This window comes from Microcaecilia unicolor, chromosome 1 (genome assembly GCF_901765095.1).
Source record: "Microcaecilia unicolor chromosome 1, aMicUni1.1, whole genome shotgun sequence".
NCBI classification, from domain to species: domain Eukaryota; kingdom Metazoa; phylum Chordata; class Amphibia; order Gymnophiona; family Siphonopidae; genus Microcaecilia; species Microcaecilia unicolor.
In genome coordinates this window covers 167,318,338-167,334,206 of record NC_044031.1, presented here as the reverse complement: position 1 = coordinate 167,334,206, position 15,869 = coordinate 167,318,338, and the positions used below count along the sequence as shown (strand labels likewise).

Sequence of the window (15,869 nt, the reverse complement as noted above, 5' to 3'; positions counted from 1 at the left end):
ACTGGATGGCTTCCATTTGCAGGATCTGCTATTGCAGCTGAAATGGGTATGTCAATCAGACGCTTACAATCACTATTACATGTTGTAACACATGAATTAGATATAGCTATAACAGCACTTCAAGAGGAAATTGATGATACAGCGAGATATGCAATGCACACACGCATGGCGGTTGACTTTATGTTAGCCCAATCTGGAGGAGTGTGCAGCATAGTGAATGATACATCGTGTTGTTCACTTATTAGAAATCAATCAATAATTGTTAAAAATGCAATGCAGCGCATTCTTTCACTGGCAAGAATTGAAGTGAGTGATTATAGGGGAATTTTAGACACATCTTGGTGGGATTCAATAACCGGATGGTTTGGATCCCTGAGCCCATGGTTAAAGGGTCTTGTTTCAGTCACAATGGTCTTCATAGTTGTAATACTGTTGTTGCTTTGTCTTATCCCATGCTGTATGAAACTATGTGGGAACATGATGACAAAGATAACAAATACTACTATGATAACACATAGGGAACATGTTAACATATATCCAGGACATGGACAGACAAAGGAAAGAATGGCATGTAATAAAATCTATTCAAAGATTAATCATGAATAACACTTGACAGAAACTGTATGCTAGCTATGACGGCCTCTAGAAAGGGAGTAATGAGAAATACTATATCCCCATAGAGCTCAAACATGCTAGACATACTATAGTGTTTGCCAAAAAAATTGTGAACGCTGCATACAGCGTTCAAGGGAGGATTGTATATATTAAAACTGACAAAATGGAGTCGCAAATATAAAATGGACTCCAGAAGTGCAGCTGGAATAGCTGACACTGAAAATCTGACATTATAATAACCTTAATAAAAGAATGTACTGAGAACCCTGAGTAAAAAGGGAGTAGAGGCACGGATGTCTCCAGCATGACCATGAGATGAAAGTAAGAACAGAGGTTGGCAAGACATGTGAAACAGGTGTCTGATAGTGCAGCATGAGGGAAAAAAAGGGGAGAGAAAGTTAGACACCAGAAGGTTTGAGATAAACTAGTAACGAGCTAAATGAAATGCAAGGAATGTGTGATGATGCCAGAATTATGTGTATATATGAAAGGAGACATTTGTATATGCAAGCAACTTCTTCTTAACAGGCAACTTCATCTCTGTATTTGATGAGATTGTTCCTAACTTGCTTCCTATGTAATATTCTTGCATAGCCCTGTCATCCAAATGGCAGTTGAATAAAAAGAAAAATTATACAGCATTTTTGCTTTTATTTCTTTATTTTATTCTTTATTCTTTTTTGGTGAAGATACTCAGTAAACAAGTTTAGACGAGGAGGTTTAAACAAGGTTCACAGAGAACCACGACTAGGTTATAGTTATACCAGGCTATAATCCATTTAGGAAAGACAGGGAGAGGGAGTGGCATTATATATTAAAGGTAATATTAAAACCACACAATTGTGGGACCTACAGGGTAAGGAAGCGGCACTGTGGGTCATCTGGAAAGAGGGAATGACAAATGTATTTACATTGGTTTAATATACAGGCCTCCATCATAGACTGAATTAATGGACAGAGATTTAATTGAAGACATTCAAAATATAGCTGTGAAAGAGGAAGTACTACTAATAGGTGATTTTAATATGCCAGATGTTGATATTGTGTATTCCTATTGCAGGGTCCTTTAGAAGCAGGGAGATCCTGGATTCTCTACAGGGGGAACTATTCCAGAAGTTAGTAATGGAACCCATGGGACTTAAATGTTTACTAATGGGGAGAGTGTTTTTGATGTTATAGTACGTGATCATCTGGTACCCAGTGATCACCAGATGGTGTGGTTTAATATTAAGTTAGGTGTAGAGAGGGTTCATTCAAAAGAAGGTTCTAGACTTTAAAAAAAAATAATAACTTTGTTCAGATGGTGGACTACCTCAAGAAATTGTTGTCTGGATGGGAACATCTGGGGTTGGAAAGCAGTGGGCAAAACTGAAAGGAGCTATTGTAAGGGCAACAAACCTTTTTGCAAGGAAAGTAAAAAGTAAGAGGAAAAGGAGGCCACTTTGGTTCTCAAAAGTAGCTGCTGAAAAAGTAAGAAAAAGAAAGGTTAGACTTTATAAACCACAAGAGATCACAGAAAGAGATAGACAGGCGACAATATCTGGAAAAGCTAAGAGAAGCTGGTAAAGTAGTCAGGAAAGCAAGAGGCAAATAGAAGAAAAGAAATATGGTAAAATGGAGGGACAAGACATTTAGATATGTTAGCGAAAGGAGGAAGTGTAAAAGTGGCATTGCGAGACTCAAAGGTGAAGGGGAGAAACATGTAGAAGCTGATAAAGATAAGGCGGAATTGCTTAACAAATATTTCTGTTCTATGTTTATAGCTGAAGGGCTGGGAGCAGAACCACAGAAGACAAACACAAATAGGAATGGAGGAGTGTGTTCGTAAGGAGTTGGCTAAAGGTGGACAAAGTGATGAGGCCAAATGGCACACATCCGAGGGTACTAAAGGAACTTAGGGAAGTTCTAGTGGCTCCGCTAGCTGACCTTTACAATGCTTCTCTAGAGTCGAGAGTGGTCCCAGATGACTGGAGAGCAGCAGATATGGTTCCTCTCCACAGAAGCAAAAGTAAGGAAGAGGTTGGGAACTACAGACTGGTAAGTCTGACTTCTGTGGTAAGTAAATTAATGGAAACACTTTTAAAGCAGAGAATAGTAAAGTTTTTGGAATCCAATGGATTACAGGACCTCAGGCAACATGGTTTCACCAGAGGCAGGTCTTGTCAGACAAATCTGCTTCATTTCTTTGACTGGGTTACTAGAGAGTTAGATCCAGGGAGAGTGCTAGATGTAGTGTATTTAGATTTTGGCAAAGCCTTCGACAGGCTTCTGCATAGATGACTAATAAATAAACTGAATGCCCTCGGTATGGGCCCTAAAGTGACTGACTGTGTTAGGAACTAGTTGAGTGGAAGGCAATAGAGAGCAAGGGTAAATGGAGCTCATTCTGAGGAAAAGGATGTTAGAAGTGGGGTGCCACAAGGTTCGGTCCTCGGGTCGGTTCTTTTTAACATTTTTGTAAGTGATATTGCTGAAGGGCTGTCTTATAAGGTTTGCCTCTGAGGGAGGGAGTTGGGTGGGAGGGGACAGAGGGAATGGGTTTCTGTGCTGTACCAATTAGTGCCAGCGAGGGAGGAGATGATTGGGACTGATACTGGGGGAGTATACATCTGGTTTGATCATTGTGCAGGTATCATCCCCACGCTAAGAGGTTGGGGAAGTGGGCTGGAGGCTATAAGAATCAAAGCCTCTGGTCTACGTGCGAATACTAGTCATTGACCCACAAGTGTAAATGGTTTTCTTAAAGTTCTACTTGTTTAGTTGTCTGGTGCTGGTATAAGGGAGGGGGGGGGGGGGGAGGGAGGAACGGGGAAATGCAAATTTGTTGTAATCCTTAAGCATGCGACATCGTGAAGCACATGTGTTGTATTTGTGTTGAGATATGTACCTGCAATATATGTATTGGATTACTAATAAAAAGATTTAAACATAAGGTTTGCCTCTTTGTGAATGATACCAAAACCTGCAGTAGGGTACACACCCCTGATAGTGTGGATAACATGACGAAGGACTTAGCGAAGCTAGAGGAATGGTCTGGAATTTGGTAGCCAAGATTTAATGCTAAAAAAATGCAGGGTCATGTATTTGGACTGTAAAAAACCTGAGAGAATCATACAGTTTAGGGGGGTGAAGAACTTTTGTGTACGAAAGAGGCGCACAATCATATGTAATGATCTTAAGGTAGCCAAGCAGGTAGAAAAGGTGATGGTGAAAGCTAGGATACTTGGGTACACAGGGAGAGGAATGGCCAGTAGGAAAAAGGAGTTGATGACGCTCCTGTATAAGACTCTGGTGAGACCTCATTTAGAATATTGTGTACAAATCTGGAGACCACACCTTCCAAAAGATATAAACAGAATGGATTCTGTCCAGAGGGCGGCTACTAAAATGGTCAGTGGTCTTCGTCATAAAGCATATTGAGACAGACTTAAAAATCTCAACATGTAGACTCTGGAAGAAAAGCGGAAGAGGGGAGATATGAGAGATACATTTAAATACCTAAGTAGCATAAATGCAAAGGAGGTGAGTCTCAAGTGAAAGGAAGCTCTGGAATGAGGAGGAATAGAATGAAGGTGAAAGGGGATGGACTCAGAAGTAACCTGAGAAAATAGTTCTTCACAGAAAGAGTGGTGAATTCGTGAAACGGCTTCCCGGTGGAAGTGGTGGAGACAAAAACAGTATCTGGATTCAAGAGCTTGAGATAAGTACTATGATCTCTAATGGAGTAACAGGGAGATTAGATGACATGGATGGGCAGACTAGATAGGCCATATGGTCTTTATCTGCCTTCATTTTTCTGTGTTTTCTATTTTCTATGTTCACCAAATTCCTTGGAGATGATACCATACAAAATGGTTGAGCTGTTGGCCAGTCCTGAACCATGTCAAAACCCTACAGCTACCCTTAGCAGTACATGGAGTCATTCAGAAAGAGTTTATTTTTTTATGCTTACCAAAATTTCAGGCAACATGTCCTTCCTCCTTCTCACCTCTTCATCATCATGCACTTAAAATCCAGCCAGGGAACTGTACACATTTATTCTTTCCATGATCAATTTGAACTTGTGCACAGGCAATGTACCCTCTCCCCTGTGAAAGGAAATGATCGTTTTTCCTATTCCTAAAAAGTTCCTCTTTAGATCCCCCAGTCATGACTATCATCTTTTCTCCAATGATCCTTTTATTTCTTAAATCCTCAAAAAGGCCATATCAATTCAACTTTGCAATTTTTAAAATAAAATGAATGTATTATATGCTTGCCAATTTGGCTCCCAGGAAAACCACAGTACTGAAACTTGTCTACTCATCTTCTGAATTTCTTGATTTGGGTAGAGTAGCCATCATAGTCTCCTTGGATCCTTCATTAGCTTTTGTCAACTGACTTCATCCCTCAAACACCCTGGTATTAGGGGCAATGTGCTCAAATGTTTACATTCTTTCCTTTCTTCCAGATTCTTCAGTACAAGTTCAATCCATGGTTATCCACCACAAAATACATCAAAGGTCTAGTCTTTCCATGACCCTTTACAACAGGGGTTCTCATAAAATAGCCTGGTTTTCAGGATTTCCACAATGACTATGTATGAGATCTATTTGAGGACCTCTGCTCTAACTCCTATGCAATATTGTGACCTCCTTCAGCTATCCCCTACTTGTTTGCCACCAGACACCTCCTCAGATACCTTACGAGTGAGTCCCAGTGTCTGACACAGACTCAAATTTGAAGTCCATATATATTTATTTATTTCAAAAATATTCTATTCCACACTATCCCAAGTTCTAGGCAGATTGGAAATCAACACCCTGATTCTTCAACTCACTCCAAATCCAATCAATTTGCATTCACTTACAGAAGTATTTCTTATAATAATTCATGGCTTAAATCATAAACAGATTAGATTATAATAATGCATTATATACTGGACTACCTGGATCCTCTCTCCGAAGACCTCAGCTCATTCAAAACACTACACTCAGGCTTGTTTATTCCCCCCTTAGAGAGAGCCACTGACACCCCAAAGCATGCAGAATAAAAAAAACTTACTTGACATTCAAAGTCCTAATTTTGGTCAACCGGTATTTTTATCTGATGCCCTCATTTCCTACAGCCAGGTGTGTGTATCACAGTCCCAGGCAGATAAACTATTTGTTGTCCCTCCTCACTTACATGCCTGGATTGACCACACATGAAATTTATGTTCTTGCTCCATTACTAAGGAATCCTATCACACAGCATCTTTGCTCACTTTACCCTGGCAATTGACCTGGAGTAGAGGCCCATGATCCAGCATGTACTCTTCCTTACCTTAGAGCACCAGACTGACAACCAACAAAGCCAGGCTCTACTGCTCCATATGATCTTGGGCAACTTAGCTCTCCATAGCCTCAGGTACAAAATTAGATTGCAAGCCCTCTGGGGTCAAGGAAACACCTAACTCACCACAAGGTACTACTGGAAAGGTATGAAATAATCTAAATAACGAATAAAATCATCACTAGGCTTTCCATCCAAGTTATTTCACCTCCCTCATCTCATGCACATTCAGAGTGGGACTTTCCAGCTAATCTTCAGCTTAACTAAACGCTTTACCTGTGTGTATCTTCTTTACAACCCCTTTTGGAGGAGTCTAGGCTTCACTTCCATATTCTACCATTAAGATTTATACATGCCACAGGTTTGTTTTTTTTTACCTTTAAATCCAAACTTCTCCTAAGAAATTTCTCACCTTCCTAAAAGTGAAGTTTTCATTCCTAATCCTTCCTTTTAACTCTGCTTGGCTAGCAACCTGAGTAAAATAACATTACATACTTTTGGCAGGCTTTTCTCCAGGAGCTGCACTCGCGGCATGGCATGGTTAGGTACAAGTTATTTTTGCAAGTAGTCTGCTGCCACGCATGGATCCACCACAGGTTTTGGGTCAATATTTAAACTTCACTGTTGCTGTTTTAAATGGCAGCTGCAGTGTTTAATATTCAGTACCGTTAGCCAGATAGTGAGTGGTGCTGAATATCTGTTTAGACCTGAAAGTGCTGTTACCATCCAGAGCGCGGTGATATTCAAGGCACCATCCAGCTAGCTCACCAGCAATTTTTCTGTCCTAACTTTATCTAAATACTTATCACCACTCTCCAGATAACTTTCTGCTCTGCCCATGCACTGCTCCAGCACTACCCAAATGATACCGAGGCACTATCTAAAGACAGTCCGCGGTTACCATCTTCCAGATAAATGGCTTTGCATATCGGGACCTTCGTTTTTGCCTTTGGTAGAAAACATTTGCAGACCTATCATATACCATTTGGTTTTTGCTTTATGTCCCATGTTTCAGCAGCCTGAGTAAAATCTGGGCTCTCTTCCCCAAGCCTTTATTGCTCCATTAATTGCAATAGATCACTTACAGTGATTCCTGCAGGCCATCAGAAAGCCAGTGGCCAAATTAGCCTTTAGCAACCACTAACACACCTGATGTTAGCAGATTATCTTCATGACTCCCATGCTTGAGGGGCATATTTCTACTGCTTGTTGGTTTTAACTTTTAGTCTGCCACTATTTCATTTTGTAAATATGAAACTGTCTCCCCATAATTTTGCAAAACACCTCCAAGGATGGAAGAGGAGCAGAGAAAGCCTTGCATTTGTGCAAGGCACATCATAAATGAATAAACCAAATATTGGCAAACAGAAAAATAATTTGATTCAGCTCACAACAAAAACACAAAAATCTGCAGCTTCCCTTATAGTCTGTGATTTACATTCCATGCTTAGTATTTACATTAAGTTTTTGAAAGTTTAACTTACTTAGCAACTATTATCATTGTGTATCTATGTTTGTGAAGCGTTTTGATGCTTGCCAAAATCCTATGGGGTTGTCATGCTTGTGCATGAGTGTAGCACAAACCACTCCAATGTGACCTTTCCAAAGGGGATGTTTAAAGATGGCAGGCATGGAGCATAATAAAAACGTGTGCCTTTTACTTCAGAAAAGTATTTTTAAAATAACCAATTTAAATTAAATTAGAACAAGCAAAGAAGTGAAACCATATGTGTGCCTGAATTTCCTGGTGCTTTTCAAGGTTATAGTTTTGAAAACTATCTGAACCCTATCCCATTCTCATCCTTCTGAACTAAATTACTTCTCCCCTTGCTATATTTTGTTTGTTTGTAACAAGAGCCTATGTCACCTGGTAAGATCAGAGAGTCACATGTCTGACGATGAAGTCTCTAATGTCAACAGTATGTCCGACAGTAATGATAGATTATCATGCTATCATTCACTGAATCTACTGCTGTTATAATGAATTTGAACTGTGAGACCACCCCTCAAAATATGGACCCAATGAGGGCATTTTACAAGTTATCTTATTGCTGGATAGACAGACAGACATTGAGTATCCTCTTTTGAGATCACACAATTTGGGAAGGGTTAAAATAGCTCACAAAGAAATAGAAAAAAAATTCTTCAGTACATGCAGTCAGCCAAAAGATGGCACTGCTCTACAGGCATATCTACAGGTATAAAACTGCTCCCCAGCACCCAGCTTTAGTTAGCAAAATCAGAAGAAGCTGATCTTGGTATACGCTTATTTGATTACTACCATGTGAAAATGTGTTACCGCCCGCCTGGATTATTATAATCCCTGTTGGTGGGTATTAATACAGAATAAACTTGATGAACTGCAGGTGATTTAAAATAGAGCAGTGTGCATCTACTGTCTGGTGTCAACATGATGGAACACATTCTCTCTACCTTAACATAGCTTCGATAGCTGTATATTAAATCCAGAATTCAATTTATAATTTTAACTATAGACCATCAAGAAATCCATCTTCTAGCTCCTTGCTTTCTGCCTATTGCTCTATCCATGTGCTCAACCTTGCACGTTCTTTTGCAACTTCCCTCGTTACGCAAAGCCAGGCATAAGGCTACACAGAAATCTATGGAATAAGCTTCTAAGACTTTCGGGTATGTGCTGTCTTTTCTTTTGTATAATCTGATTTATTATTTCTATTCTATGATTTTAAATACTTGCTCTCTATTTTCCATTTTTGCATTTCACTGTTGCATTTGACTTCTTGTTTTGTCTTTTTAGGGATCTTTTACTAAGCTGAGTTAGGTGCTAACACACGCCTAATGCAGCAAACATGGCCTAACAGGGATGCACTAAACCATTCTGTGTTAGTTTTGCCATCTGTACTCACTAACCACGAAGTAATTATTGGAAAGGGGGCGAGTCAGGGGCACAGTATGGAAGTGGATGTACTATTTAGCTAGCGCACAAACATTAGCACGTGCTAACTGAATAATGCAGACTTAATGTGGAAGGCGGTAAGGGCTCCCATATTAGGGTTTTTTGTTTGTTTTAATAGCTATAGGTTAATGCAGACATTAGTGTGCACGACACAAAAATAAAGGTGGAAGGGAAAAATGTTCCAAAAGAGACGCAGGCAAAAACTGACGTGCAAACTTCTAAAAGTAGTTTATTTGCCAAAACTCACAAGCAGTTGTGAATTTTGGCAAATAAATGTGAATTTTGGCAAATAAACTATTTTTAGAAGTTTGCACGTCAGTTTTTGCCTGCGTCTCTTGGAACATTTTCCCCTTCCACCTTATTTTTGTGCCTTTGGTTTTCCTACAGAAGCTGTGTGGATCCCTTGTTTTGCTTGGACGTTAGAACATGGCCAGAAATTCAACAAATTTAAAAATTAAAAAAAGGGCTATTTTACAGCCACACTAGAAATGGGCTTAGTGTGCAGGAAAGGCCCACATAAGGGCCTTTCCTGCACAACCTAATAAAAGGGCCTGTTTATTACTTAAATTTATTATCTGCATAATGCTGTTGTGATCCACCTTGAGATTAATATTGAAAGCTGAATTTTTTTTTAATTGACATGATTTAGATAATGTAAATATAAAAAATAAAGAAGCCTTTACCTTGTACCCCCCCCCCCCTTTTCCCTGAGAGGGGGGGCATCTTGCAGAGGACAGGGAGGTACAGAGGTCTCAGGGCAGCCCAGAAACAGCACTGACACCTTTTAGTTAAAATGTTTAAAGTGTTTAAAATGCCCCAGCACTGTTATAAAACTAAGAACTCAGGTGCTCATAGATGCTAGAGGTGTGCTTAAATTTTACTGTGGGGGAATGTGCAGTGAAGCCTGTTGCAAGGCTTCTGGTTGGCTGTCTGAGACTCCAGGGAGAGCTGGGAGCTTGAGTGGCATGTAAGGCAATCTTGAGGGGCAGTGTGGAAGGCAGCCAATAGGAGCCAGGATCTGCTAAAGGGCATGAATTTGGACCAATGAGGTGACAGGAGGCAGCCTGACCCATAGATTGGCGCAAATTTCAAGCCAATTCAGGGGACAGGAGGGGTGGAACAAAGAAAAAGAAGAGCCCAGAGGCAACCTGGGAAAGAGAAAGGCAAGCCCGGGAAAAGAGAGGAGGGTGAAAGCAAGCTCTTAGAGGAGAGGAGAGGATCGGATCCAGGCAGGAGTGTGCTGCAAGCTGGGGCAGAGAAGGGCAAGCTCAGGCAAGAAGAGGCAGCTTGTGGGCAGACTGGATGGACCATGCAGGTCTTTTTCTGCCGTCATCTACTATGTTACTATGTTAAGAGAAGGACCCACTGACGAGCCCCAGATGAAGACAGAGAACTGGTGAGTCCTGTAAGGGGCCGGGCACCAAAGCAGACAGGAACAGAGGAGGAGGAGAAGGTGGTCTGGAGCGAGCCGGGGGCAAAAGAGGAGCCAAGCTGCAGGGGAACAGGCGAGCTGGGGCCAAGAAGAGGAGCTGTAGCAGTAGCCACAGAGGCCATTCTTTAGGCAGAGAGAGAAGCAGAGGAGGAAGAGGGACCACACTGGGGAGCTGAGACGTGTTGGGAGCAGTGTAGAGCTGAATAGAGAGCAGCGTGGCAAGGGCTCTGAATCCCAGAGAAGTCCACCCAGCGCATCCCTCCGTGTGTGTGCTTGCCTGTCCAAAGAGGAGAAAGCCGGCCTTGTGACTGCCTGTCCTGTAAAGAGGAGGCCTATCTGGAAAGGGAAGAAGCCCAACAAAGAGAGAGACACCCCCCCCACACACACACACACACTGAGTGCCCAGACTCCAAAGGAACTTTTTTTTGAGTATCTGCCAGCGTGAGTGTCTGCCTCAGGAGGATCCAGCACCGAAGCCTGCTGGTTCGAGTGCCCACACCTAAGCGAGCCTGCCCTGGGGAAGGAGCTGCCCAGCCTAAGCCTCGAGCCCTGTGAGTGCCTGCAGTTAAGGGCCTACCTTTAGGAGGTTTAGTTTAACAATCCATCAGTGTGAGTAGAGGGTGGGTATATAACAAAATAAAAGAAAAGGGGTCATGTATTGGGAGGGCTAAATAGGAATTTTCCTTGCTTATCTTTTTATTTGAATTTAGTTAGCCCACAAGGTCCCTTGCCAAAGAAAATACTGATTGAGGTTAGCACACACAACGAGCACAGGGAGTCAGGATTTTCATTTTTTGAGTTCTTTGAGTCAGAGCAATAGGTATCCTGGCGTTCCTGAGTCGGTGAGCTGACCTCGCCAACCAAGGAGGTGTGGATGTGGAGAAGACCAAGGTACCCAATGCAAGAGAGCAGCGATGCTAGCGAAGATTTGATACACTGGTAACATTATTGTGTGCACACAAATTGAAATATATATATACTAGCCATTAAGCCCGTTAAAACGGGCGAGTATTGGTATGTTTTATTTTGATGTGTAACTCCCTCCCCCTCCCAGCTCCAAGGCCCCATTCCCTCCCCCCTCCCCTCCCAGCTGCAAGGCCCCCCGCCCTCCCTCCTTCCCTGCCAGCTCCAAGGCCCTCTGTGCCTCCCTCCCAGCTCCAAGGCCCCCCTCCGTCCCTCCCTCCCAGCTCCAAGGCCCCAGTCCTTCCCCCCTCCCCTCCCAGCTCCAAGGCCCCCTGCCCTCCCTCCCAGCTCCAAGGGCCCCCCTCCGTCCCTCCCTCCAAGCCAGCTCGAAGGCCCCCCTCTGTCCATCTCTCCCAGCTCCAAGGCCCCCCTCCTTCTGACCTCCCATGCCCAGCATCCTCCCTGCTTTCCTCCCAGCTCCATGATCCCCTCCTCTCCCCCTCTTCCCTCCCAGCTCCAAGGCCCACCCTCCTCCCAGCCAGCTCCAAGGCTCCCCTCCGTCCATCCCTCCCAGCTCCAAGGCCCCCCTCCTTCTGAGACCTCCCATGTCCAGCATTTCTCCTGCCCTCCCCCCCCACAAGGTAGCCGCCGCCCCTCCCCCCCGAGGTCGCCGCTACCGCTACCCTCCCCCCCCCCCCGGGGTCACCCTCTCTTCTCCATTGAACTTACAGCGCCGAAACCGCAGCAGGCAGATCAGCTCCCATTGGCCTTCCTTCCCTGCCTATGTCCCGCCCTCGTGTGACGTAACGTCGGCGAGGGCAGGACACAGGCAGGGAAGGAAGGTCGACGGGAGCTGATCTGCCTGCTTTGGTTTCGGCGCTGTAAGTTCAATGGAGAAGAGAGGGCCCGGGTGGAGGGGGTCCGGCGGCAACCCCGGGGGGGGGGGGGGGGAGAGCGGTAGCGGCGACCTCGGGGAGGGGGGGGGAGCGGTAGCGACCTCGGCGGTTCCCTCCTCAGCACAGTTTCCCTCTCTGTTCTGTCATCACGTCTTGACGCGGGGGCGGGACAGAGAGGGAAGTCTCTACTGCGCATTTGCAAGTGAGTCGGTCACTTGCCATTTATATGTTTGATATATATATATATATATATATGTGTATATATGTGTATATGTATATATATATATATATATATGTATATATATATATCCGATCTGAGTACCATAATTGGGGTTGTGTACATGTTTGGGATGGTTTGTGTTATTGCAGAAGTGGGGTCGGGGTCTTGGTAACTGTAATTGTAGTTTTGAACATCTTATTGCCTTTGTAACTTATCACAAAGTATTTAACACCTTGCACTATTTTTATTTAATAGTAGCAAACTTTAACAATTGGTACCAACATTAAGGAACATTAAGATTATTCATGGGGAAGCCCCGGAATATATGCTCCAACTCATAGATCTACCTGCTCGCAACGCGCTCCCGACTGCAAGGACCTACCTCAATCTCCATTTTCTCAGCTGCAGGAATGTTAGATACAAGACCCTATTTGCTTCGTCATTCCCCTACATCTGCCCAAAATTCTGGAAGGTTCTGCCAAGACAACTGAAAGAACTGACTGACCATCAACTGTTCAAAAAGTCATTAAAAACATTCTTATTCACCAAAGCATATTCCCCAGACAACTCCTCTGTTTAACCCCTCACCCTTGCTGCCTATATATGATTATCTGCCGGTTGCTTTGCCCCTTTCTCTCATCCGGTGTAGTCCCCTATTTCAATCCCAGCCTGTCTCACTCTGTAACTATGTCTTCCATGCATTGTATAGTTTCCTCTTGTATTACTGCAAGCCATATTGTGCCTGCTCTTGTGGGAAAATGTGGGGTAAAAATGCACAAAAATAAATAAATATCCAAATGTTTCTATTTATTTTACCATTTAATAAAATATTTAATATTTTTCTTGTCAAATCCCTTGGTTGCATGGAGTTTATTTGGGAGCCCTATTTGAAACTGTGACATTCATATATATTTATTTCTTTAATTATTGTAATTACCTGCTCCACAACTAGGGGGTTTACAATAAGTAGGCTTTCTTGGACTGACTTGCTCCACTGACCCTGAATTACAAAAATGCTTCCAAATCCACCACAGGCCTCTCAGTTTTAAGCACGATGAAGCACAGATACTAGTGATAGACATGAGGGAACTTACTTTTCCAGGAATTCCTGCAAGCCCTGTCGCCGCTGGTCCACATGCTGGACATTGCTGGCATTAAAAAAGGGAGTTTTCGATGGGAGTTCTGGTAATGCTCTTTAAAGACAAAATGAAAAAAAAAAGTTTTTTCTGTTATTTTTTTTATTACCTGAGATACAGTAAATAGGGTAGAAGTGCAAGATATGGGCAAGAATCTTTTGGCTTGCTGAGTGTCCTGATTGTATTGTACAGACCACATTACAGATACCGTGCAATGGAAGTTAAAGAACAGGAGGGGGGGGGGGGGGGGTTATATCTGCTAAAATGTCTACATACAGGGCTAAATACAGCATTACATAGCCATACAGTGGAAAATCTCTCTATATAAAAAGCAACACCAACGTTCTATGAAGCCTCCAGCCGGAAGTGTGAAGGGGGCGAGATATCCGGTTTCCCTATGAGTGTCTGCCCCGCCCTCTCTGTAACACAGTCAGTGAAGGAAAACAGCAGAGCACGAAATCAAATCGCTGGCTCTGTAACAGTGAAGGACTCAGAGGGGGGAGGGGAGAGAGGGCAGGGACACACACACTCCCACATGCACACAGAAGAAAACATTGCTAGCCCCCGTTTCATTTGCATCAGAAACGGGGCTTTTTTACTAGTACATACATAAATGAAAAGAAGTCTCTCTTCCATCACTCCTCCCAAATATTTCCTTTGAGTGTTTAGTTCCTTGCTGCTGCACCACAGTCAACTTTTCAAAACCACTGAGATTGCTAAACCCACCACAAATTACCCCTCCCTGGGTGCAGTGAAGAAGTTTAATCAATACTGGGAAGGCACAAGCATCCACTAAAGCTGGCACCTATCATTGTGCATAGACCATTTAGATAACCTTGAAAAAAAAATTGCACTGTGGGAAGTTACTAGAAAAGTTTGTTACGTATTGCCTCTGAACAGCTGGCTAGTTATAGAAAAGCATTTATAGCTGATCCCAATGGCTTTATGTAGGGGCTGGAGGGTACAGCTTGGTAGGCGAGAGCAGATTTGATGCTGGGAGAGAGGGAGCTATGCTAAATGGGGAAGGGGACAGAGGGAGCCAAGTGGGTGGGGGGAGGAGGAGGAGAAAGAGAAAAATTCGTGTTTTCGCAGTGGCTGCCAGGTAATCTAAAGACGGCATTAGCCAAGACCTTGTCCTTCCTCGGCAGCTCAGCAAGATGGGCCCAGGCGACCACTTCTATCATGTAAACATTCTTGACTTAATGATGATCAGCAGAAGAGAGCCAAAAATCATAACATAGCTGTTACAAGTTGGAGGGCAATTTATTTTACTCAGAGCTTCCTCTCCCTCTACTCCCACCCTAAGTGCTAATACGGAGGAGAAGTTGTACCTTCTGAATTAACCAAGTCGTTCCCTCCTCACCCCTTTTATAATAGGTAATGCCTCCTTCATAAGAAAACTTCATAGATCTGGTGAAGAATTCCTCTTAGATAATTAAAGGCACATGAGCATGCACCAAATCTACTATTTGAGGTTACAAATAAATTTGTGCTATTTGAATGGCAAGCTAAACATGTGACTGGTAACATTAACAGTAACACACACCGTCATGAGCACATGATATTCCCAAATTATCAATATCTGGCAGTTAGTCAGCTGCAGTCAGTCAGTGCTGTGGGAAAGCGAAGATACATACCTGTAGCAGGTATTCTCCGAGGACAGAAGGCTGATTGTTCTCACATGTGGGTCGACGTCCGCGTCGGCCCAGGAATCAGATGGCATTTTGCAAGCAAAATATAAAAAATGTTTTGCCAGAGTCTTCTGGCACGTGTGCAGCGCGCACTGTGCATGCGTGGACCGATTTCCCACCCATCGTGTGAGCGCGTTCCCTCAGTTAAATCAAAACGCATAAAAAGAAGCAAATAACAACTCAAAGGGTGAAGAGGGCGGGTTTGTGAGAACAATCAGCCTGCTGTCCTCGGAGAATACCTGCTACAGGTATGTATTTTCGCTTTCTCCGAGGACAAGCAGGCTGCTTGTTCTCATGTGGGGTATCCCTAGCAACCAGGCTCACTCAAAACAATGAACATTGGTCAATTGGGCCTCACAACGGCGAGGACATAACACAGATTGACCTGAAACCATAAACAACTAACTGAGAGTGCAGCCTGGAACAGAACAAAAATGGGTCTAGGGGGGTGGAGTTGGATTCTAAACCCCGAACAGATTCTGCAGCACTGACTGCCCAAACCGACTGTCACGTCGGGTATCCTGCTGAAGGCAGTAGTGAGATGTGTGGACTGATGACCACGTTCCAGCCTTGCAAATCTCTTCAATGGAGGCTGACTTTAAGTGAGCCACTGACACAGCCATGGATCTAACATTATGAGCAGTTACATGGCCCTCCAGAGTCAGCTCAGCTTGAGCATAAGTGAAGGAAATGCAATCTGCCAGCCAATTTGAGATAGTGCGTATTCC

General features: G+C 43.4%; 1 protein-coding gene across 3 annotated transcripts in view; it reads right to left on the bottom strand.

Annotated features, from left to right (window-relative positions):
- The window catches only part of SNX10 (sorting nexin 10), a 179,723-nt gene that overhangs the window by 44,291 nt on the left and 119,563 nt on the right, over positions 1-15,869 (bottom strand). For all 3 annotated transcript variants that reach the window (XM_030202272.1, XM_030202282.1, XM_030202292.1), the window contains exon 5: positions 13,409-13,507. In XM_030202272.1, coding sequence (XP_030058132.1) covers positions 13,409-13,507 — 99 coding nt within the window. The remainder of the gene's footprint in view (positions 1-13,408; positions 13,508-15,869) is intronic.